The sequence below is a fragment of the Cyprinodon tularosa genome, unplaced genomic scaffold (assembly GCF_016077235.1).
Source record: "Cyprinodon tularosa strain WSP-4 unplaced genomic scaffold, ASM1607723v1 ctg235, whole genome shotgun sequence".
In the NCBI taxonomy this organism is placed as follows: Eukaryota; Metazoa; Chordata; class Actinopteri; order Cyprinodontiformes; family Cyprinodontidae; genus Cyprinodon; species Cyprinodon tularosa.
The window spans coordinates 306,074-328,337 of record NW_024038880.1 but is presented as its reverse complement, the minus strand read 5'-3'; the positions used below and the strand labels follow the sequence as shown (position 1 = coordinate 328,337).

The following is a 22,264-nucleotide window of genomic DNA, read 5'->3' as shown; positions in this document are numbered from 1 at the left end:
AAACTGAAATAAATGCAGAACACACCAATAAAGCTAGAAAACAAAGAAAAACGTGGATAAACGTGAAACTGAAAACTGTTTGAAGCAAGATCGTTAGACTGTCAGTGAGCCCCAGGGCAGCTGTGGCTACAATGCAGCTCACCACCATCAGTGTGAGAATGAATGACTGAATGTAGTGTAAAGATAGCAGTACAGGCCATTCACCATTTTACCATTTGAATTTTTGCTGGTGAATTTAAGGTAAAAATACATTCAGATACATAATTGCACAGGTTAAGAAATCAGTGTTATAAATTTAACGTCTAGAAAGGTGTGATTGCAATGAGACTGTTTAACTTCCACAGAGCTTGATAGATGGAGCAACGTCTGTTTCTCAGGAGGTTCATTCCACAGAAATATGTATACATCAGGAAATAGCCGGCAGATCCATCTCTAAACGAGAACATTAACGCTTGTTTCATGTAGCTTCACTGATTGTTGTGAGCATAGCGTGTTTTAGAAACAAAACCTTCATTTCTGGCTTTGCTGCACTGAATTCTCTATTGTTCCACCTGAAAACCATCATGGTGTTCTTACAGTGGGAGGGTAAAAAGAGTTGTTAAAAAAAGGGAAAGAATATTTTCTCTCAAGGTCATTTGCTCATTCTGAAAAAAAAACAAACATGTGAAGCTTCGCCTTTCTCTGAAATTCACCAGGGAGTCTCCTCCTGCTCTCTGCCTGTCTGATTTCCATTTTTCCAACCAATAACTTCCTGTCAATCACAGGCGTTTGCAGCCAGAGAAAAACGCCTTCCAGCAGCTCCCAGTTGAGATAAATTAACAGCAAAGAAACAATGAAAATATCAACCAGCAACGCGGGACCACTGGCAGTAAATGGAGGCAGAGAAAACCTCTCAGGGATTAACAACCTTCAACAATTAACTCGTAATTTGGGATTAAATTAAGGCAACTTATAGCTCAAAAAGTTTAATTCTTCTTAAATGTCAGAAAAAACATAAATCTCAACATGAGGAAGTTTCTCCACTTATGACCATAAAAAAAGGAAGGAAATTAAAGGGATCCAAGCACTTCTAAGCACACCTTAGTCCGTGAGGCAGACACCCTGTCTACTTTTAAGGCTAGGCTTAAAACTTTCCTTTTTGATAAAGCTTCTAGTTAGAGTGGCTCAGGTTATCCTGATCTATCTCTATAGTTCTGCTGCTATAGGCTTAGACTGCTGGAGGACATAGGGACCCATTTTTCATCATTCTGCTTCATTCTATCTCTATTCTCCCACTCTGCAGAATCTGTTAGTTCAATCTCTAACGTTCTGCTCTCTCTGCTTTTTCTCATAGTAGCTTCATCTGGTCTGTTCCTGTTTGGCTGTGACTCCATCCTGGAGAGAAATATCAGCTGTGCTGCTGCCATCAACACCTTTGTTTCTAGATGTTGGAGCTTGGCCTGTTTTCCAGTGTAGTCCTGTTTCTCTGACTGTGACTAACTGGATGTGCTCTCTTCATCCTCTGACATGGGAGCTGGCTCGGAGCTCGTCTGCCTGGCTGTGTGTTTCCTGGACGGGGCCGCCTGTGGAGCTGGTTGACAGTTGCCTTTTGTATCTATGCTTCTTTTTCTATGTCTGCTTCTGTCTCCTTGAACCCCAGTGGGCCTCAGCAGATGGCCGCTCACACTGAGCCTGGTTCTGCTGGAGGTTTCTTCCTGTTCAAAGGGAGTTTTTCCTCTCCACTGTCGCTCCAAGCATGCTTAGTGTGAGGGATTGCTGAAGAGTCAATGAGTCGATGCAATCAGCTGGTTTTGCTTAGATAGAAAACTTTGAATCAATCTGACTGGATGATCTGGTTGAACTGGAAAGTGACCTGAGATGACATGATGTGAATTGGAGCTATAGAAATAAACTGAATTGAAATCAAATTGAATAAAAAGAGGAAAAAGAAAAATACTCCAAAAAATAACAAATGCATTAATAAAAACAATGTAAATGTACACCGGAATCACAAATACAAAAATGTATTTAAGGGAAACTGCAGCACTAAATACAGAATGTCGCTGTGTAGCCCCGTGAAGGTGTGTTCAATGTTCATTAGCAGGCGTGAGGAGCAGCAGACCTGGCCTCCAGACATGAAGAACACCATGCCCCCTGACGTCCAAAGATTCCTCAGAGTTCAAGAGCCAGAGCAGATCCAACCATGGACCCAGAAACCTGAGATCAAAGTGCACTGCACCCTCAGCAGAGGCCAACATAGCCAAGGGGCCCAGGCCCCAGCCAAACAGCCACCCAAAGCTAGCCGGGACACACAAATACCCAGCTTGCTATAAAGGAAACACCTACCCACCGGTAGGAAGTGGAGGAGCGGAGAAATAAGCCCCTGATTTGGTGGGGGGGCTGATCCAGAATTTACTCTGCATTGAGCTCCACTGGGGTGCAAAGCCCAAAGGAGTTTCTGTGGATTTTATTATTATTAAACTGCTTAGATTGACTTGAAGCTGAAATTCTTGCAGGATTAAAATGTAATCTTTGAGCTTTTATTACATATTCTATGCAGCCCAGTAATTTACTTTTTCATAAAACACACATTTGTGTGTATGGAATTGTATAGTCATTAATATGGCGACATCTTTAAGCGAACATAGTCCATGTTAGTGAATTGTTTTGAAAATACGGATGCTGCGATTTTTCCTTACGGTGTGATGAGGACCCAGGAGGTCATCCCCTTCATTCTGGGGAGACAAGCAGAACCAACCCAAATCTGAACAAACCTATTTAGTTCTTACATCCATCCTCCAAACCCTGAACCAAGAAGACATGTCTCAAACTAATGAATCCTAATCTAAGCCCCTATGAACCCCAACATCAATCCCCCATGGGGGCCCCCATCACCAGGAAACACAGACCAAACTAAAGTAACCTTTAACCTGGTAGGAGATCATCTGTAACATCTAGGCAGATAACGATAGGCCAGAATATAATTAATGCAATATGACTTAAAACTAAAATTAAAGGAAAAGGAACAAGTAAACAAATAAAAATAAACAAAATAAATGTACAAAGAAAGGAAAGAACAACCTGGATGCAGCAAAGGACTAAATATATATGATGTGAAAACAAGAAAAATAGTCAAAATCAGAGCTAAAAATACTTTTACCAGTGATAGTTTGTTTATTTTAGATCAATCTTCAACCTATTATCTCTTAATTATGAGATAATATCTCACAATTTTGAGATACTGATCCGGTAATTATGGTGAATGCAACACGCTTCCGTACAGTGAAGTTAAGTTCAATATATCTTTATGTTTTTAAGCAATTGATTCCCTTTTTAATCCAGATGAGGTTATGTTTAATGGATAATCAGAACATATTATCTATTCTATCATTAAAGAAATATCTTTATCTTTTCTGCTAATGTAATAAAACGAAGCAACAGCAACATTTTTTTACTCTACGTGTCAAAGCATCCGGAGTCTGACTAGTTTCTCTTAGCGTGAATAATTTCTCACAGCAGGTCTCACTGCTGTCTTTGCAGGGATGAGTCAGACCGTGGATGGTCTGACCTCCCTTTGGAAATCTGCATGGAGACATTTAGCAGCTGCAGAACTCCAGGCGTGTTTCTAAAAGGCTTCCTGCTAGATGACGGTCTGAAGGGAAGGTTTGCTACAGCACATATTGTTTGAGAATGAAACTCCATCAGAGAGCTGCAGATTATCGGCCTCAAGGGGAAGTCTGGACACACATGAGGGAACCTGGCGAGGTCTGATGACCTTAGTGTGAAGAGAAGCTAAATTAGAATGTCCAGAAGCCTCCTTCAGTCATCCAACAGACTACAGACAGAAGAAAGCAAGAGCTCAGTTTTATTCTGAGAGGGGTCTTCAACGTTTTCCAGGCCAAGGACCCCCGAAATGGAGCGGGGACCCCCCCTAATTACTAACCTTTGCTCCGCATATCCACCTGGAAACCTTCCGTTGAAGTAATTTTGGGAAGGGGCGAAAATACTGGTTAGCTGATTGGCCTATGTTGGTGATAGACGGGCCAAATAAACCAATCAGATCAACGAAGCATATGACGTACTAACAGAGCGACGACGAAGAGGAGCCAATTGATAGATCAAAGCTCTTGGTGAAACCAGTCGGGAGAAGAGCAAAAACATCTTTTCCTCTGAGAAAAGCCTCCAGAGCAGTGTTTTGCTCTTCTTTCAGTGAAGAAATACTCTGTAATTCCCATAAAACTTGCTCGATAGCCACGCTAACGCTAGTTTCATCGGCTGAAGCCGCCATGTTGTTTAGACTGAACTGTCGCGCTTCTCATTGCGTCACACCTCAACCCGCCTCAAAGCCAACGCTGATTGGACGTTCGTTTGGCGAACGGCTCCAAATTTTCTTTAACGGAGAGTCTCCAGACTGATTAGCGAGTGAAACCTTGAAAGCTCGCGAGATCAGGATGGTCTCATGAGGCTACTGCAGATCAGGTTATTGGTTGAATTCAGGTCAGGTGACCGCCATGAAGGTCAATCGTGGGAACCAGGATCCACCCGAGAGTCCAGGATGCTTAGACAGATGATTTTATTATGTCTAATAAAACTGCAAATATTTCCGCTTTCTATGGACAACTGCAGGAGTAGAAGTAAACCAAAAATATACATTTTTTTTGGTATTTGCCTTTTCTTTCTATATAAAATAAGTTTTAGCCATTAGCGTCCCTCTTGGTTTCAGCAACTTCTTTCTCTGCTTCACACTTTGCCTCAGCTGGTTATCGACATCAGTCGTTAGGAAGAGCTTTGTTAGGTTCAGGAATCCTCCATCTTTAAGCTTAATGAGATGCAAACATGAACTCAGCCGTGGATTAACAATAAAAAGAGCGTCAGCAGAAAGAAAACGAATAATCCTGAATGGATTGAAGTAAAGGGATAAAACATCAGCTAGAGGATTCCCTCAGGATGGAAACAGTCACTGATATGTTTGCTGAAAGTCACCGTTTCAATGTTTGCCAACTGTAAATGAGCTCATTAGCTGAGGAATCACATTTAAACTGTGACAAGTTCTCCTGAATACACCAAACACCATCCATGCCACCATGGGGGTCAGGTCAGAACAGACCACCTGAAACCTGACAGGTTCAAGTCTGAGCAGAGCAGAGAGAGTTTCACACAAAATAAATCATTTTAACGAGCACGGAGAAGCAGCTGGAAGCTGATCGGCTTCTATTAATGTCCGTCCCGATCCAGCAGAAGGAAAAGTCTTTTCTTCTTGGGTCCCCTCAGCCTGCAGGGACCCAGGTTGACAGACGGACAGTGAAACTAAGCAGAGCATCCGCTGTCACTCACAGGCAAATCCAGGAGCGTCTTGTTGTCACGCAGATGAAAGTCTGAGCTTCTGCAGCAGCTGAATGATTTCATTCCTCTCAGCGTGGACTGGGTTCATTTCTTCCTCATTTTAGACGTTGTTATTCCGGAGCTTTAGGAACAACATCAGCTCTGTTTGTCAGATGGAAATACAATCACCTGCTGTTCCACGAGGCAGAACTATGTCTTAATGAATTGCTGCCTTATTTCAGCACATTTAAATTCATGTTTTCTGGGCTCTAATAAGCACATAATGTCTGTCCACAGCTGCAGGACTGAGACCTTCCTGCATGGAGCTGCATGTTCTCCCAATACAATACGGATGCACCGATGCCGATACTGGTATCGGCATCTGGCCCGATACCACGTGTTTGTACTCGTACTTGCATCCGGATACAAGCATACATTTGAGGCAGCGAAGAAGACCGCAGTGTGACGTCAAGAACCCACCAGTCAGAGTATAGAGAAGGAGGGAGCGAACACAAAAAGAGAGTTAGCCGGTTAGCCATGTTCGCTATTTGGAAATATTTCCAAATGAACGAGGACAACAAAAGTCAGGCTGTTTGCAAAATATGCAAATCAAAGTTTTCAAGGGGAGGAACAAACCCTAATAGTTACAACACAAGTAACCTAATAAAACAGTATTTCTGTTTGAGCCGAATGAAAATAAAAAAAGTTTAAATTAATTCTGAGAAGTTAATGGCACTTAATATTACTCGGTATCGGTACTCGGTATCGGCAAGTACTGAAGTTGAAGTACTTGTAATCGTACTTGGTTTTTAAGAAATCTGGTATCGGCACATCCCTACTGGCTACCTGTCTCTTCCCCAACGAACACTGAAGATGGATGCCATCTTCCCTGTAACCATGAAAGGATGGGTGGATAAAGAGACAGATGCTGTTTTCCTACTATGTGTAAATGCATCTTAAGCAAACTCCACTGTAGCTAGCAGCTCATAGTTGTTTGTTATTTTTGTTGCATCACATCAGGGGGTGAAGCTTGCTGGCAGCTAATCAGCAATATGGTGTAGCTTGAGTCTGAGAATATAAAAGAGGAGAAAACTACAGTGGTTTTATTGTTAGGTATAACCCATGTGCAAACGATCAAGGTGCAAAAGGCTGAGGGTTCAGATGGCATCAGCTCCAGGCTTCTGTTGTTGTGGAGATGAACCTTATGGCATTTTGTGCTACATGTTAAACTTAAGCCTGAGGCTACGAAAAGAACCACAGCTTTGGAAGACCTCTGTTTGCCAAAGATAAAACATCCAAAAGACCTCAGCAGCTACAGGCCGACGACACACCTGATGAAGACCCTCTAATGGTTGGTCTACGCCCCCTGGTGAAGACTTTGTGGAGTAAAAATTGTTGAGATATGTCTGTTCTTAGCCTCACAGGCTCCAAACGAAGGTCATGAGAGATAAGAATGAGTTACCAAAAAAAGCTTAGGTCCTTCAGTGTTTGCAGCAAGATGCTACGTATCTTCTATCAGTCTGTTGTGGAGAGTGGGATCTCTTCTGCATTAAAGAAAGAATGCAACCATTTTTTGGCATTTACTTAATCATATTTAGGTACTCTAACACAATTGTTGAATGTTCTACCCTGCTACCATGAAAAATATGTGTTAAAGTAACTAAATATGATCAAGTAAATACCAAAAACGGTTGCATTCTTTTTTTTTAGTGTGCCATCATCTGCTGGAGTAACAGTATTAGAGCTAATGACTTCAAAAAGCTCAACATGCTAATAAAGAAGGTCGGCTCTGTTCTAGGAACTCTTCTAGAACCTCTGGAGATTATTTCACAAAGTCTAATTCTACATAAAATCATGAAAATTATGGACAGCAGTGAGCATCCTCTTCATCAGACTGTTTTAAAAAAAAACAGTGCGTCTTTAATCAGAGGCTTTTCCAAACCTGCTGCAATACAGACCGCTGCAGAAGATCCTTCCTGCCTACATCTTTAAAATAAAGCAACTCCTTGAAAATAAATCCTGAGTTACTATATTTAATTTCTCTTTTGAATCAAAGAAAGAGATCTTTAATTGATTAAAGATTTTTAGGGCTGAAAGGTCAACATTTCTCACTACTTTTAGTGTAAAACTAAATCTGTCAAACATGGTGGTGGTAGTGTGATGATCAGGGCTACTCTGCTGCTACAGGATGGCTGGAAGGAGTTAATGGAACCAGTTCTGCTCCTTTGATATCAGAATTTGGGGTTTCCGGATGGTCTCTCCAAAGCCCTGAAACGTAACACCTCCCTGCTTAACATCTGTGAACTACAGTACGTCCCGTGGCTGGAAAACATTCAGGGGAAACAGAGACCAACAGATCTTCTAAAATGATCGGCTCAATGCAGCCAGAGCTACACCAGAACCCCATGATGACATGAAACAGAGCGTTTGTATCTATGATTTTGAGAAAATAATGAGCTTTGCATGTTTTTCATTGACCAGGCTGCCATCCCAACCAGCGGCGATTTACCATTAGGCAATGCTAGGCAGTTTCCTAGGGCCCCAAGTTCCTGGGGGCCCCGTAAAACTTGTTTTACATGTATGGTTAATACAACTATTCCTTATTTGTGCACATTAATTATGTTTTTGATAAAAATCATTTCATTAAAAGTGTGTCTCAGCCCCCCCCTTCAGTGTCCACCATATTGGATCAGTCCATTTGCTGCACATGTTCAGAAAGGTCCAAACAGACAGCAGCAAACCATTTGAAAACAAACCATGCAAAGAGCAGTGTTGCCAACTTAGCGCTTTAGTCGCTATATTTAGCCACTTTTCAGACCCCTCTAGCACTTTGATTTCTAAAAAGCTCCTAGCGCCAAATCTAGAGACTTTTTTCTGCTACTGGAGACTTTGGAGACAACATCTAAAAGCAGCGAACTCTGCTCTCCAGAGCGAGTAGATTGGTAACCCCCAGAGATGGCACATTCCGTACTTGAGTAAAAGTACAGATACTTGTGTAAAAAAATCCTCTGGTAAAAGTGGAAGTACTGATTAAACTTCTTTACTCAAGTAAAAGTAACAAAGTACAGGCTTGTAAATTTACTTAAAGTATAAAAGTAAAAGTAGAAACCACTTTTTTCATGCCGTTGCCTACATTTTAAATGGATGTCTGCCAATAGGACTAGATCTCCGTTGTGTTCATTTTCAATCATCTCGTCGTCCATGCTACTATGCTAACGCCACCGCCACCAAGCTGCAATGATTTGCCGCCAATGAATACCGCCGAATCTGTCGATTCATCTTGTAGTGGTGCGTCAAATGCAACGTAGATTCACATCCAATTAGATTGAATTTGGTATTGATGACGTGAAAAATAATAACGGTAACTCCATTGAAATGATTCAAAACTAAAGTAACGAGACAATTTTTTAAATGTAAGGAGTAGAAAGTACAGATATTTAGGTAAAAATGTAAGGAGTAGAAGTAAAAAGTTGCCATAAAAATAAGTAGTAAAGTAAAGTAAAAATATCAGAAAAAGTATTTGTACTTCGTTACTTCCCATCTCTGGTAACCCCGCCTCCTGCTCTCCTCTATCTTGTCTGCTGTCATGATTCATGCAGCTATTATTTCATCCAAATGAAAAATGGAGAACAGATAAGCAGATCATGGCTTGTCTACAGTGAAAAGAAGGACTGGGTTATTTACTTTGGCCTTTTTGGAAACACAGGAAGGAGCAATCAGCTAAGTGAGCTTAGTGCTTGGAAAAAATCTTTCATTCCTTTAGAGACAGCATGAAAAGTCAGCTGAGTACAAAACATAGAGAGGAAAACAAGAAGAAAAGGGACAAGAAGAGAGGGACACAACCTAGAACAGATAATGGATGTCTATTCTATTAACATTTCTCATTATCAGTTTGTATGAAATCGTACGAAAAGTTATGCACAGTATTTCGTACGTAAAGAGCAGATCCGTGGACGGACGTAAAACTAGGATAAACAGTGCAATAATCCCTTCTTCAGGTCTCTAACTAGGTTGCTTGCTGTTTTGTATCTTAGGGTCAGGGTAAATTGTATGTTAAATTCTATGTTATTTAATGGTGCGTAAGATGCGCATGCGCAAGGATATCTTGTCTCAAGGCAAGACGTAAAAATACGACGAAATGCGACGAAAAAATCGTCTAAAACGTACAAAATGACGGGGGATAACTCTTCGTACCATTTCATACGAACTAATAAGAATACAACTAATGAGAATACACTGATTCTATTAACTGCCTGTCTTTGCCTAGGGCCCCAGATTTCCTAAATCCACCCCTGCTCCCAGCTAAAGTGGCTAAAGTTACTTAACTGATCTGATTATCATGCAAATCATCAGGTTTATTTGTAAAAAAAAAAAAAAAAAAAAAATGGAGTTTCAATCTGGTTATCTACATCTATTAAGGTTCCAGCTCTGTTAATTATTTGGTTGCATATCAGTGAACAAAGGCATCAGTTGGTTTAAATGCAAACAGTAAGCTAATAACTGTCCACAGGATGCATAGATGGCTCCTTTTCTGTGATCTAAGAGAAGATTAGAAAGGTAAATCCTGCAGCACCCACAGGTTAAAACATTCCCAGCAATGAGAGTTCTTGGTGTTTGATGACGTAAAAGCTGCTGCAGTCCAGCCATAAACAGAGTGGACATGATGACAGGGAGGGATGTTCAGAGCAGTGAACGGGAATCCTTCAGATCAACAAATAAACAAAGCAGCCTCTCTGCTGTCAGCTGCAGGGACGCTTCAGACACCAGCTCCTCCTGGACATCCTGCTCCTCCTTTGTCTCCCAGACTCCTCCAGCCTGCGTCCTCTGCTGTCAAATCAAATTCCTCGCTCTCCATCATACCCCCCACCCCCCTCCATCTTCCTCCATCTTCTCTCTCTGGATGACTTATTCCAGGCTCCATAAGCTGCCAGATTCTACCTTTAACGGGTCTGATGACATGAGAATGTGAACTGATTAAACACCATGTCTGTTTTCTCACATGGGAAGAGCAAACAAAGCCTGCAGAGACAGTGATTGTTGCATTAGAGGTGTGTTATAATTCATTCAGAGCTGCTGTCCTTCTGGTTCAGAGTAAAGGAGAAACTGAGTCTCTAATAAAGAGGAGGAGGCTTCCCTTTATCTCACCTCCTGCAGAAGGAGATCAGATATTTGTGGAACAATGACAACAAAAGGAATCCAGCTGTTTGCTTCTCTGTGGCCTCCACCCTGCAGCTCCCAGCCCATGCATGCATCCCCCTCATCCAGACCCGGACCATGCCTACCTTCTCGGCTCCTCTGTGTTTCTTGGCCGCTGGAGGCTCGTCGTGCAGCCGCCTGACAACAATAGCTCCCGCGCCGTTCTTTACTCCACAGTCCGGCGCTGGTTTCCCGGAGGCTCCGGGGATGGTGGTGCTTTCCCCCGCGGGGATCCGGGGCTCCGGCACGGGGCCGAGGCAGTGTCCGGGGCCCAGGTGATGCTCCGGCAGGAAGGCGGAGGAGGGCGGAGGAGACGGGCCATCATCGCCGGGCTTCTCCTTCCTGACCCGGCCGGGCGCAACGGGTGCGTCCCGGTCTCTCTTCCAGCCCCGGATCAGGTTCTTGCCCTTCCTGTCCTCCTTGCCTTTGGCCGCAGGAGGTGCGGCCGCGCCGGGCTCCTGCATCCCGCCGCTGCTGTTATTGTTTCCGTCCGCATCCCTGCCGGCCGCTGAAATCATCTCTTCTGCGCCTCCGCCGCTGCGCCCTTGAGGCTGCGGCCGCAGATGAACACCGAGCCCCGGACGCGCTTCCGGATGATCCGCCGCCCCCTCCGGATCCTCCCTTCCGTCCTGGCCGCCTCGGCTGCGTTTGAGCGCGGATCTCCTCGGCTCCGACCCGCCGCCTGGTCCCCGGGTCTGGAGCGAGGACAGGGCCGCGTGTCTGTGGGCTGAGGAGGAGGAGGAGGAGATGCAGGAGGAGGAGGAGGAGGAGGAGGAGGCGGTGTGGTTGGGTGACAGCTCCCTGCAGTCTGTCAGCAGCTCTCCATTCTCCTCAGCTCTCAGGAAACGTTTCATCTCCTCCTCTCCTCTCCTTTGTTGATCTCCGCGATCATCAGCATTCAGGTCATCATCGGAGCGCCAGCAGCCGCAGTGAAGCTCAGAGGTGGAGGAGCCCCTGATGGAGCCCCTGATGGAGCCCCTGATGGAGCCCCTGATGGAGGCTCTGATGGAGCCTCTGATGGAGCCTCTGATGGAGCCTCTGTTGGAGCCTCTGATGGAGCCTCTGATGGAGCCCCTGATGGAGCCCCTGATGGAGCCCCTGATGGAGCCCCTGATGGAGCCTCTGATGGAGCCTCTGATGGAGCCTCTGATGGAGCCTCTGTTGGAGCCTCTGATGGAGCCTCTGATGGAGCCCCTGATGGAGCCTCTGATGGAGCCTCTGATGGAGCCTCTGATGGAGCCCTGATGGAGCCTCTGATGGAGCCTCTGATGGAGCCTCTGATGGAGCCTCTGATGGAGCCCTGATGGAGCCTCTGATGGAGCCTCTGATAGAGCCTCTGATGGAGCCCTGATGGAGCCTCTGATGGAGCCCTGATGGAGCCTCTGATGGAGCCCTGATGGAGCCCTGATGGAGCCCCTGATGGAGCCCCTGATGGAGCCTCTGATGGAGCCCTGATGGAGCCCCTGATGGAGCCCCTGATGGAGCCCCTGATGGAGCCTCTGATGGAGCCTCTGATGGAGCCTCTGATGGAGCCCTGATGGAGCCCCTGATGGAGCCTCTGATGGAGCCTCTGATGGAGCCTCTGATGGAGCCCCTGATGGAGCCTCTGATGGAGCCTCTGATGGAGCCTCTGATGGAGCCTCTGATGGAGCCTCTGATGGAGCCTCTGATGGAGCCTCTGATGGAGCCCTGATGGAGCCTCTGATGGAGCCTCTGATGGAGCCCTGATGGAGCCTCTGATGGAGCCCCTGATGGAGCCCCTGATGGAGCCCCTGATGGAGCCTCTGATGGAGCCTCTGATGGAGCCTCTGATGGAGCCTCTGATGGAGCCTCTGTTGGAGCCTCTGATGGAGCCTCTGATGGAGCCCTGATGGAGCCTCTGATGGAGCCTCTGATGGAGCCCCTGATGGAGCCTCTGATGGAGCCTCTGATGGAGCCCCTGATGGAGCCCCTGATGGAGCCTCTGATGGAGCCTCTGATGGAGCCCTTATGGAGCCTCTGATGGAGCCCCTGATGGAGCCTCTGATGGAGCCTCTGATGGAGCCTCTGATGGAGCCTCTGTTGGAGCCTCTGATGGAGCCTCTGATGGAGCCCTGATGGAGCCCCTGATGGAGCCCCTGATGGAGCCCCTGATGGAGCCTTGATGGAGCCTCTGATGGAGCCCCTGATGGAGCCTCTGATGGAGCCTCAGATGGAGCCCTGATGGAGCCCCCTGATGGAGCCTCTGATGGAGCCTCTGATGGAGCCCTGATGGAGCCTTCTGATGGAGCCTCTGATGGAGCCTCTGATGGGCCTCTGCCTTCTGATGGAGCCCTGATGGAGCCCCTGATGGAGCCCTGATGGAGCCTCTGATGGAGCCTCTGATGGAGCCCTGATGGAGCCTCTGATGGAGCCCCTGATGGAGCCTCTGATGGAGCCTCTGATGGAGCCTCTGATGGAGCCTCTGATGGAGCCCCTGATGGAGCCCTGATGGAGCCTCTGATGGAGCCCCATTGCCTCTGATGAGCCTCATGATTGGAGCCTTCCTCTGATGGAGCCCCCTGATGGAGCCTCTGAAGGAGGCCCTCAGATGGAGCCTCCTGGATGGAGCCCTCTGATGGAGCCCCTGATGGAGCCTCTGATGGAGCCTCTGATGGAGCCTCTGATGGAGCCTCTGATGGAGCCTCTGATGGAGCCCTGATGGAGCCTCTGATGGAGCCTCTGATAGAGCCTCTGATGGAGCCCTGATGGAGCCTCTGATGGAGCCCTGATGGAGCCTCTGATGGAGCCCTGATGGAGCCCTGATGGAGCCCCTGATGGAGCCCCTGATGGAGCCTCTGATGGAGCCCTGATGGAGCCCCTGATGGAGCCCCTGATGGAGCCCCTGATGGAGCCTCTGATGGAGCCTCTGATGGAGCCTCTGATGGAGCCCTGATGGAGCCCCTGATGGAGCCTCTGATGGAGCCTCTGATGGAGCCTCTGATGGAGCCCCTGATGGAGCCTCTGATGGAGCCTCTGATGGAGCCTCTGTTGGAGCCTCTGATGGAGCCTCTGATGGAGCCCCTGATGGAGCCCCTGATGGAGCCCCTGATGGAGCCTCTGATGGAGCCTCTGATGGAGCCCTTATGGAGCCTCTGATGGAGCCCCTGATGGAGCCTCTGATGGAGCCTCTGATGGAGCCTCTGATGGAGCCTCTGTTGGAGCCTCTGATGGAGCCTCTGATGGAGCCCCTGATGGAGCCCCTGATGGAGCCCCTGATGGAGCCCCTGATGGAGCCTCTGATGGAGCCTCTGATGGAGCCCCTGATGGAGCCTCTGATGGAGCCTCTGATGGAGCCCCTGATGGAGCCCCTGATGGAGCCTCTGATGGAGCCTCTGATGGAGCCCTGATGGAGCCTCTGATGGAGCCTCTGATGGAGCCTCTGATGGAGCCTCTGATGGAGCCTCTGATGGAGCCCTGATGGAGCCCTGATGGAGCCTCTGATGGAGCCTCTGATGGAGCCTCTGATGGAGCCCTGATGGAGCCTCTGATGGAGCCCCTGATGGAGCCTCTGATGGAGCCTCTGATGGAGCCTCTGATGGAGCCTCTGATGGAGCCCTGATGGAGCCTCTGATGGAGCCTCTGATGGAGCCCTGATGGAGCCTCTGATGGAGCCTCTGATGGAGCCCTGATGGAGCCTCTGATGGAGCCTCTGATGGAGCCTCTGATGGAGCCTCTGATGGAGCCCTGATGGAGCCTCTGATGGAGCCTCTGATAGAGCCTCTGATGGAGCCCTGATGGAGCCTCTGATGGAGCCCTTATGGAGCCCTGATGGAGCCCTGATGGAGCCCCTGATGGAGCCCCTGATGGAGCCTCTGATGGAGCCCTGATGGAGCCCCTGATGGAGCCCCTGATGGAGCCCCTGATGGAGCCTCTGATGGAGCCTCTGATGGAGCCTCTGATGGAGCCCTGATGGAGCCCCTGATGGAGCCTCTGATGGAGCCCTGATGGAGCCTCTGATGGAGCCCCTGATGGAGCTTCTGATGGAGCCCTGATGGAGCCTCTGATGGAGCCCCTGATGGAGCCTCTGATGGAGCCTCTGATGGAGCCTCTGATGGAGCCTCTGATGGAGCCTCTGATGGAGCCCTGATGGAGCCTCTGATGGAGCCCTGATGGAGCCTCTGATGGAGCCTCTGATGGAGCCCTGATGGAGCCTCTGATGGAGCCTCTGATGGAGCCTCTGATGGAGCCTCTGATGGAGCCCCTGATGGAGCCTCTGATGGAGCCTCTGATGGAGCCTCTGATGGAGCCTCTGATGGAGCCCCTGATGGAGCCTCTGATGGAGCCTCTGATGGAGCCTCTGATGGAGCTCTGATGGAGCCTCTGATGGAGCCTCTGATGGAGCCTCTGATGGAGCCCTGATGGAGCCTCTGATGGAGCCTCTGATGGAGCCTCTGATGGAGCCTCTGATGGAGCCTCTGATGGAGCCCTGATGGAGCCTCTGATGGAGCCCCTGATGGAGCCTCTGATGGAGCCCTGATGGAGCCTCTGATGGAGCCTCTGATGGAGCCCTGATGGAGCCTCTGATGGAGCCTCTGATGGAGCCTCTGATGGAGCCCTGATGGAGCCTCTGATGGAGCCCTGATGGAGCCTCTGATGGAGCCCTGATGGAGCCTCTGATGGAGCCCTGATGGAGCCCTGATGGAGCCCTGATGGAGCCTCTGATGGAGCCCTGATGGAGCCTCTGATGGAGCCTCTGATGGAGCCCTGATGGAGCCCCTGATGGAGCCTCTGATGGAGCCTCTGATGGAGCCCCTGATGGAGCCCTGATGGAGCTCTGATGGAGCCCCTGATGGAGCCCTGATGGAGCCTCTGATGGAGCCCCTGATTGAGCCCCTGATGGAGCCTCTGATGGAGCCCTGATGGAGCCTCTGATGGAGCCCTGATGGAGCTCTGATGGAGCCCCTGATGGAGCCCCTGATGGAGCCTCTGATGGAGCCTCTGATGGAGCCTCTGATGGAGCCCCTGATGGAGCCTCTGATGGAGCCTCTGATGGAGCCTCTGATGGAGCCCCTGATGGAGCCTCTGATGGAGCCTCTGATGGAGCCTCTGATGGAGCCCCTGATGGAGCCTCTGATGGAGCCCCTGATGGAGCCTCTGATGGAGCCTCTGATGGAGCCCCTGATGGAGCCTCTGATGGAGCCTCTGATGGAGCCTCTGATGGAGCCCTGATGGAGCCTCTGATGGAGCCCTGATGGAGCCTCTGATGGAGCCTCTGATGGAGCCTCTGATGGAGCCTCTGATGGAGCCCTGATGGAGCCTCTGATGGAGCCTCTGATGGAGCCCTGATGGAGCCTCTGATGGAGCCCTGATGGAGCCTCTGATGGAGCCCTGATGGAGCCCTGATGGAGCCTCTGATGGAGCCTCTGATGGAGCCTCTGATGGAGCCTCTGATGGAGCCCTGATGGAGCCCCTGATGGAGCCTCTGATGGAGCCTCTGATGGAGCCCCTGATGGAGCCCTGATGGAGCTCTGATGGAGCCCCTGATGGAGCCCTGATGGAGCCTCTGATGGAGCCCCTGATGGAGCCTCTGATGGAGCCCTGATGGAGCCTCTGATGGAGCCCCTGATGGAGCCCTGATGGAGCCCCTGATGGAGCCCCTGATGGAGCCCCTGATGGAGCTCTGATGGAGCCCTGATGGAGCCTCTGATGGAGCCTCTGATGGAGCCTCTGATGGAGCCCCTGATGGAGCCTCTGATGGAGCCTCTGATGGAGCCTCTGATGGAGCCTCTGATGGAGCCCTGATGGAGCCTCTGATGGAGCCCTGATGGAGCCCTGATGGAGCCCTGATGGAGCCTCTGATGGAGCCCCTGATGGAGCCCCTGATGGAGCCCTGATGGAGCTTCTGATGGAGCCCTGATGGAGCCTCTGATGGAGCCCCTGATGGAGCCCTGATGGAGCCCTTATGGAGCCTCTGATGGAGCCCCTGATGGAGCCTCTGATGGAGCCCCTGATGGAGCCCCTGATGGAGCCCCTGATGGAGCCTCTGATGGAGCCTCTGATGGAGCCCTGATGGAGCCTCTGATGGAGCCTCTGATGGAGCCCTGATGGAGCCTCTGATGGAGCCTCTGATGGAGCCTCTGACGGAGCCTCTGATGGAGCCTCTGATGGAGCCTCTGATGGAGCCCTGATGGAGCCTCTGATGGAGCCCTGATGGAGCCTCTGATGGAGCCTCTGATGGAGCCTCTGATGGAGCCTCTGATGGAGCCCTGATGGAGCCCCTGATGGAGCCTCTGATGGAGCCTCTGATGGAGCCTCTGATGGAGCCCCTGATGGAGCCCCTGATGGAGCCCCTGATGGAGCCCTGATGGAGCCTCTGATGGAGCCCCTGTTTGAGCATCAGACACCTATACCCCCACAGCCCTCAAGGCCATTAGACATAAAAATGAATCTAAATTAGTTATTTTGGTGAAAATAAACAATTAAACTCTGGTTTACATATTTTTATTTGTATTTTTTAAATATAAATATTACATCAATGTCCTAATAAAGAAATATCAGTGTTTTTAGATGAACTCAGGGGATTTTTTTTCCCTATTGAACCAGGATATTACCGTCACCAGGGGGCGCTGTTGTTTGTCTTTCCCTGCTTGTAGATCTCATCATTTTTTTATTCTTCAGAAAATGACAGAAAGTCTACAATAAATTATGCTCTTTATAATGAAGCCCACAAGGGGGCGTTATGCAACCTGGATGTTTGGTATCTGATCAGCAAACTTTAAAAGAACCCTGGGAAATCAGGTTTAAATCTAAGGCCCATTCCCAATTCTCACACTAAAGGCCTGTTATCCTCCTGCAGCAGAGTGTCGCAGTGAACTTGTTGCAGATATAGTTCTTGTTGGTTTAATGAATAACTAAGGCAGACATCCAAAAATACTAAATACCAGGAACCAATAAAACAGAAAGCATCAGGTAAAACTCACGTGGGAGGCCAGGGACGAAGAAGCAACTAACCAGCACTGAGTGACTGCGGAGGTGGTGTATATAAAGGGAACAGATGGGTTAATGAGCGGCATATGGATCAGGTGTGAGTGGAACTAACTAGAAGGAAGCCAAGGGGAAAGGAAGCAAACACAAGAGAGTAACTAAAGACTACTTGAATATAATGGAGCCCTAAAAAACCAAAGATCAACAACACAGAATAACTGAAAACTAAAAACTCAGAGACCCAAAAGGGGAGAACCATGACGCCGTAAACCTCTCTGTGACATAACATACGGAAGAAGGTTCAAGTCCGCAGGTCAGAAGACTGCTAAATCTGGAGAGTACTTGCATGTTGTAAAGGAAACATGCAAAGTGAGAGGACGTTGCTGATGAAGATTCTCAGTCATCCAGGTCATAGTCATTCCGTAAAAGTTCAACAATAATCTACTGGACTTGGTTTCCAAGATTTGAAGACGTTTCTCCACCTCTCCAGGAAGCTTTCTCTATTCAAATGACATTCATATTTAAATTGAGAAAGCTTCCTTTCTTATAACCTGACAACAGCCAGATGCATGTCTCGCTCCGCCCAGCTCCACTCACATACATCTGGGAACCCGCTCATTGAAAGTGATTTCCCCAACCGAATTTATGGTCTGTCCAATCAGGACGCAGGGCGGGTGTGTCCTGGAGTGGAGAAGCGACCGTGAGATTCCAACAACAATGGCGGCTCGCATTGAGGAAGCAAGCGTTAGCATTGATGCTGCTATTTCTTCTGTGTTGTCCAATCTATCTGATATTGTTTCATTAAAAGAACATCAGAGAGCGGCTTTGAAGGCTTTTGTTGGTGGAAACGATGTTTTCGCCCTTCTCCCGACCGGATTTGGCAAGAGCTTGATCTACCAAATGGCTCCTCCTCTCACAGCGTCACGGGTTAGCTTCGGTGTGAGTGGTTGAAATAGCACGTCAATAAAGATGACAGACAAGTGGCTTATCCAATCACATGCAAGGAGTTTTGATAAGGCCCAGCCTTCAGTAAAGGCAATTCCTATGGCGGGTTCCCAGATGTATGTGAGTGGAGCTAGGCGGAGTGAGACATGCATCTGGCTGTTGTCAGGTTACCTTTCTTATACCTCTTCCAAAATACTTAGGTTATCCTGAGCTATCTCTATAGTTCTGCTGCTATAGGCTTAGACTGCCGGAGGACATAGGGACCCCTTTTTCATCATTCTGCTTCATTCTATCTCTATTCTCCCACTCTGCAGAATCTGTTAGTTCAATCTCTAACGTTCTGCTCTCTCTGCTTTTTCTCATAGTAGCTTCATCTGGTCTGTTCCTGTTTGGCTGTGACTCCATCCTGGAGAGAAATATCAGCTGTGCTGCTGCCATCAACACCTTTGTTTCTAGATGTTGGAGCTTGGCCTGTTTTCCAGTGTAGTCCTGTTTCTCTGACTGTGACTAACTGGATGTGCTCTCTTCATCCTCTGACATGGGAGCTGGCTCGGAGCTCGTCTGCCTGGCTGTGTGTTTCCTGGACGGGGCCGCCTGTGGAGCTGGTTGACAGTTGCCTTTTGTATCTATGCTTCTTTTTCTATGTCTGCTTCTGTCTCCTTGAACCCCAGTGGGCCTCAGCAGATGGCCGCTCACACTGAGCCTGATTCTGCTGGAGGTTTCTTCCTGTTCAAAGGGAGTTTTTCCTCTCCACTGTCGCTACAAGCATGCTTAGTGTGAGGGATTGCTGAAGAGTCAATGAGTCGATGCAATCAGCTGGTTTTCCTTAGATAGAAAACTTTGAATCAATCTGACTGGATGATCTGGTGAGCTGGAAAGTGACCTGAGATGACATGATGTGAATTGGTGCTATAGAAATAAACTGAATTTAATCCCTGGTTTTGTGATTTAACTGCTAAAAAATCAGAACTGCAACTAGAAATACTTTTGTTTTCACACATACACAGTAGAATGTAAATTATTTTGACGGTTCTACCTGAAGATAAGTTTTTTCTTCAGCATAAGTTCTGAACCTCACTTTTTTTTACCCCTTTTCCCACATAGACTAGTTAATTCAAACAAAGGTATAGGATTTCTATAAAACAGATCTTAAATGAGGCAAGGATGCAAAAATAGACATGAGAAAATCTAGAAATTAATACTTCTAACTGGATCAAAATGATGCAAGAAAAAAAATGAAAATAAAGGCATTTTAGAAAAAAAGGTATTCAGAAATTTTATTGCATATTTTACTTTGAGATTTTTAAGGTTTTTATTGTTTTTATCACAGAGAATAATAAAAAATATTAATTCAAAACTTTTTAAGTTGTGACTACTTTCCATTTACAGTAGTGATTATTTAGAAACCAAAAGGACTAACTTAGACTTTGAATGTAGAATGTATTAAAAACGTGAAATGTTATCTACATTGATGACCAATTATGTGACGTTAGTCCAGAAGATAGACACAGGAAATACAGGCGATGCTTTCTATTTTTAAAGGAAAAGTCGCTCATATTCAGAATTCAAACTTCTGAAAGTTCTTTAAATCTGAAATGATTCCATCCTGTTCAATAAATGATCAGTGTTTTTAATTCAGAGTAATTTTCATGTGAATGTGCTTTACTGGAGGCATCCATGTTTGTCAAAGAACACTACTGCCACCTACTGGTTAGTGACGTCACGGTGCGGTATCGGCTGTTGATCAAGTCCCAGTGCTGTATCTGGTGTTTGTCACAACGCGCTATTATCCAAGTCATCTTGAAAACATTCTTCTTCCAAATGTTGGCTACATATTACGGGTTTTTTCTCTGGCCAGAAGTTCGATGGCAAATCCTCCCTCTTCAAGTTGGCGATCCAACGACCAACCCGTCCGTGGAGGATCAGGAATCAGAAAGGTGGAATAACTCTTTTTTTCACTTTTCCCCGATGTATTCCAGCATCCAGCTGCCATGCATGTGGGCATTGTCAGGTTCACTATAGCTCTGGTGAATTTCAATGGTGAAGTCCTCTGGAAATCTCACGTGAATGAACCTTTCTAAGCTCATAAAGCTCAGAGGAAACAGTGCATTTCCTGCACAATAAGATGGCTATGTTTGTGTTGCTGCAGAAACGTTTGATCAGGACTGTAAACGTGCTTCAGGTCACCAGCTTTCAGCGCAGCCACTGAGCTGCCGTTGCATCATAACACGTTTCAAACTCTGTGTTTCTGCAAACACTGTTGGTTTGGTCTCAGATAAACACAGTTGGACATGTTTGGGTGGACGACCCCAGACACGTGTCCTCTGTTTGTTTGCTTTACTAACTGATCGCTGCTCACAGACCGCCTCTTTTTCTAACTCTTTGTCTGACGGTAAACTCAGGACAACTTTTCAACCGCTGTTTTAGACTTTACTAGAAAACAAAAAGACGTTGGATTGAGGGGAAGCTCTGAATTATTGTGGAACCGTAGTTTTGGGAGGTCTGGGCCCAATGGTGGGACCTTGGACCAGATCTTTGCACTCAGACTGACTGACTGGGTCAAACAGGTTCACTGGTCACGTGTGCATGTTTTCACCATTAGGGGTGGTGTTCAGCGGTGACGGGGGGATCTAAAGTAGGCATCAAGCTACTTTTTGAGGTGGTGTCTTGGTCAGGATTGACGAAGGACTGAGCTTGAGACGGACGGACGCAGTGGGGAGGGGGTTATTTTGGTGCCTCATGGTGAAAAAGGAGCCCAGCTAAGGGAGAAGAACTCTAAAAAGTGAACTATGGCGTTTAGAAAACAGAATTTAGAAAAACGAACTGAACGCAGTCTTTTCACCTAAAATAAGAAAAGGGTACTTTAACTTATTTGAAGTGCCGTTCTGTATAGAATGATTTTATTCTAGGGCCGAATTACTTAGACTTAGATTTATTTTGTTTTGTAAACAAAACATATTTTCGTTTAAAACAGCTCTATACAATTTAATTTTTTAAAGCGGAGCCTTGAAAACAGTAATAAATACATAAAAACATAGTAATATAAACATGTGATTGTATATTTACAGTTCTATATAAAGAAAATAACCCATTTTACACAACATTCAGCAGTCTGATGGTTCCAGAACCCTTTGGACCAGTGAGGTGGTGTTTCCAGTCCAGGTGAGGGTGTCTGGTGACACTTCTGATGGTTGATGGTCTTCTCCACCTTCAGGATCAGGCTCAGATATTTTACTTACCTGCTCAAATGTAGGATTAATATACTTATTTTAATAGATATTTTCATTTCCATTTTTAAAATATACTCTAACGCTTATGATCATTGGATAATGCTGATGAAGATTCTCAGTCATCCAGGTTATAGTCATGCCGAAAAAGTAAACAAAAAAAACACCTTTGTTTCTAGATGTTGGAGCTTGGCCTGTTTTCCAGTGTAGTCCTGTTTCTCTGACTGTGACTAACTGGATGTGCTCTCTTCATCCTCTGACATGGGAGCTGGCTCGGAGCTCGTCTGCCTGGCTGTGTGTTTCCTGGACGGGGGCCGCCTGTGGAGCTGGTTGACAGTTGCCTTTTGTATCTATGCTTCTTTTTCTATGTCTGCTTCTGTCTCCTTGAACCCCAGTGGGCCTCAGCAGATGGCCGCTCACACTGAGCCTGGTTCTGCTGGAGGTTTTCTTCTCCACTGTCGCTACAAGCATGCTTAGTGTGAGGGATTGCTGAAGAGTCAATGAGTCGATGCAATCAGCTGGTTTTCCTTAGATAGAAAACTTTGAATCAATCTGACTGGATGATCTGGTGAACTGGAAAGTGAGATAAGATGACATGACGTGAATTGATATATGAATTATTGAAATAAACTGAAATGAATTAAATATTT

The 22,264-nt window shown here is 47.1% G+C and overlaps 1 protein-coding gene across 1 annotated transcript in view; it reads right to left on the bottom strand.

Moving 5' to 3' along the window:
* The window catches only part of znf608 (zinc finger protein 608), an 88,711-nt gene extending 77,293 nt beyond the window's left edge, over nucleotides 1–11,418 (bottom strand). The window contains exon 1 of the mRNA XM_038287111.1: nucleotides 10,584–11,418. Coding sequence (XP_038143039.1) covers nucleotides 10,584–11,351 — 768 coding nt within the window. The 5' untranslated portion in view covers nucleotides 11,352–11,418. The remainder of the gene's footprint in view (nucleotides 1–10,583) is intronic.
* Between the last annotated feature and the right edge of the window lie 10,846 nt (nucleotides 11,419–22,264).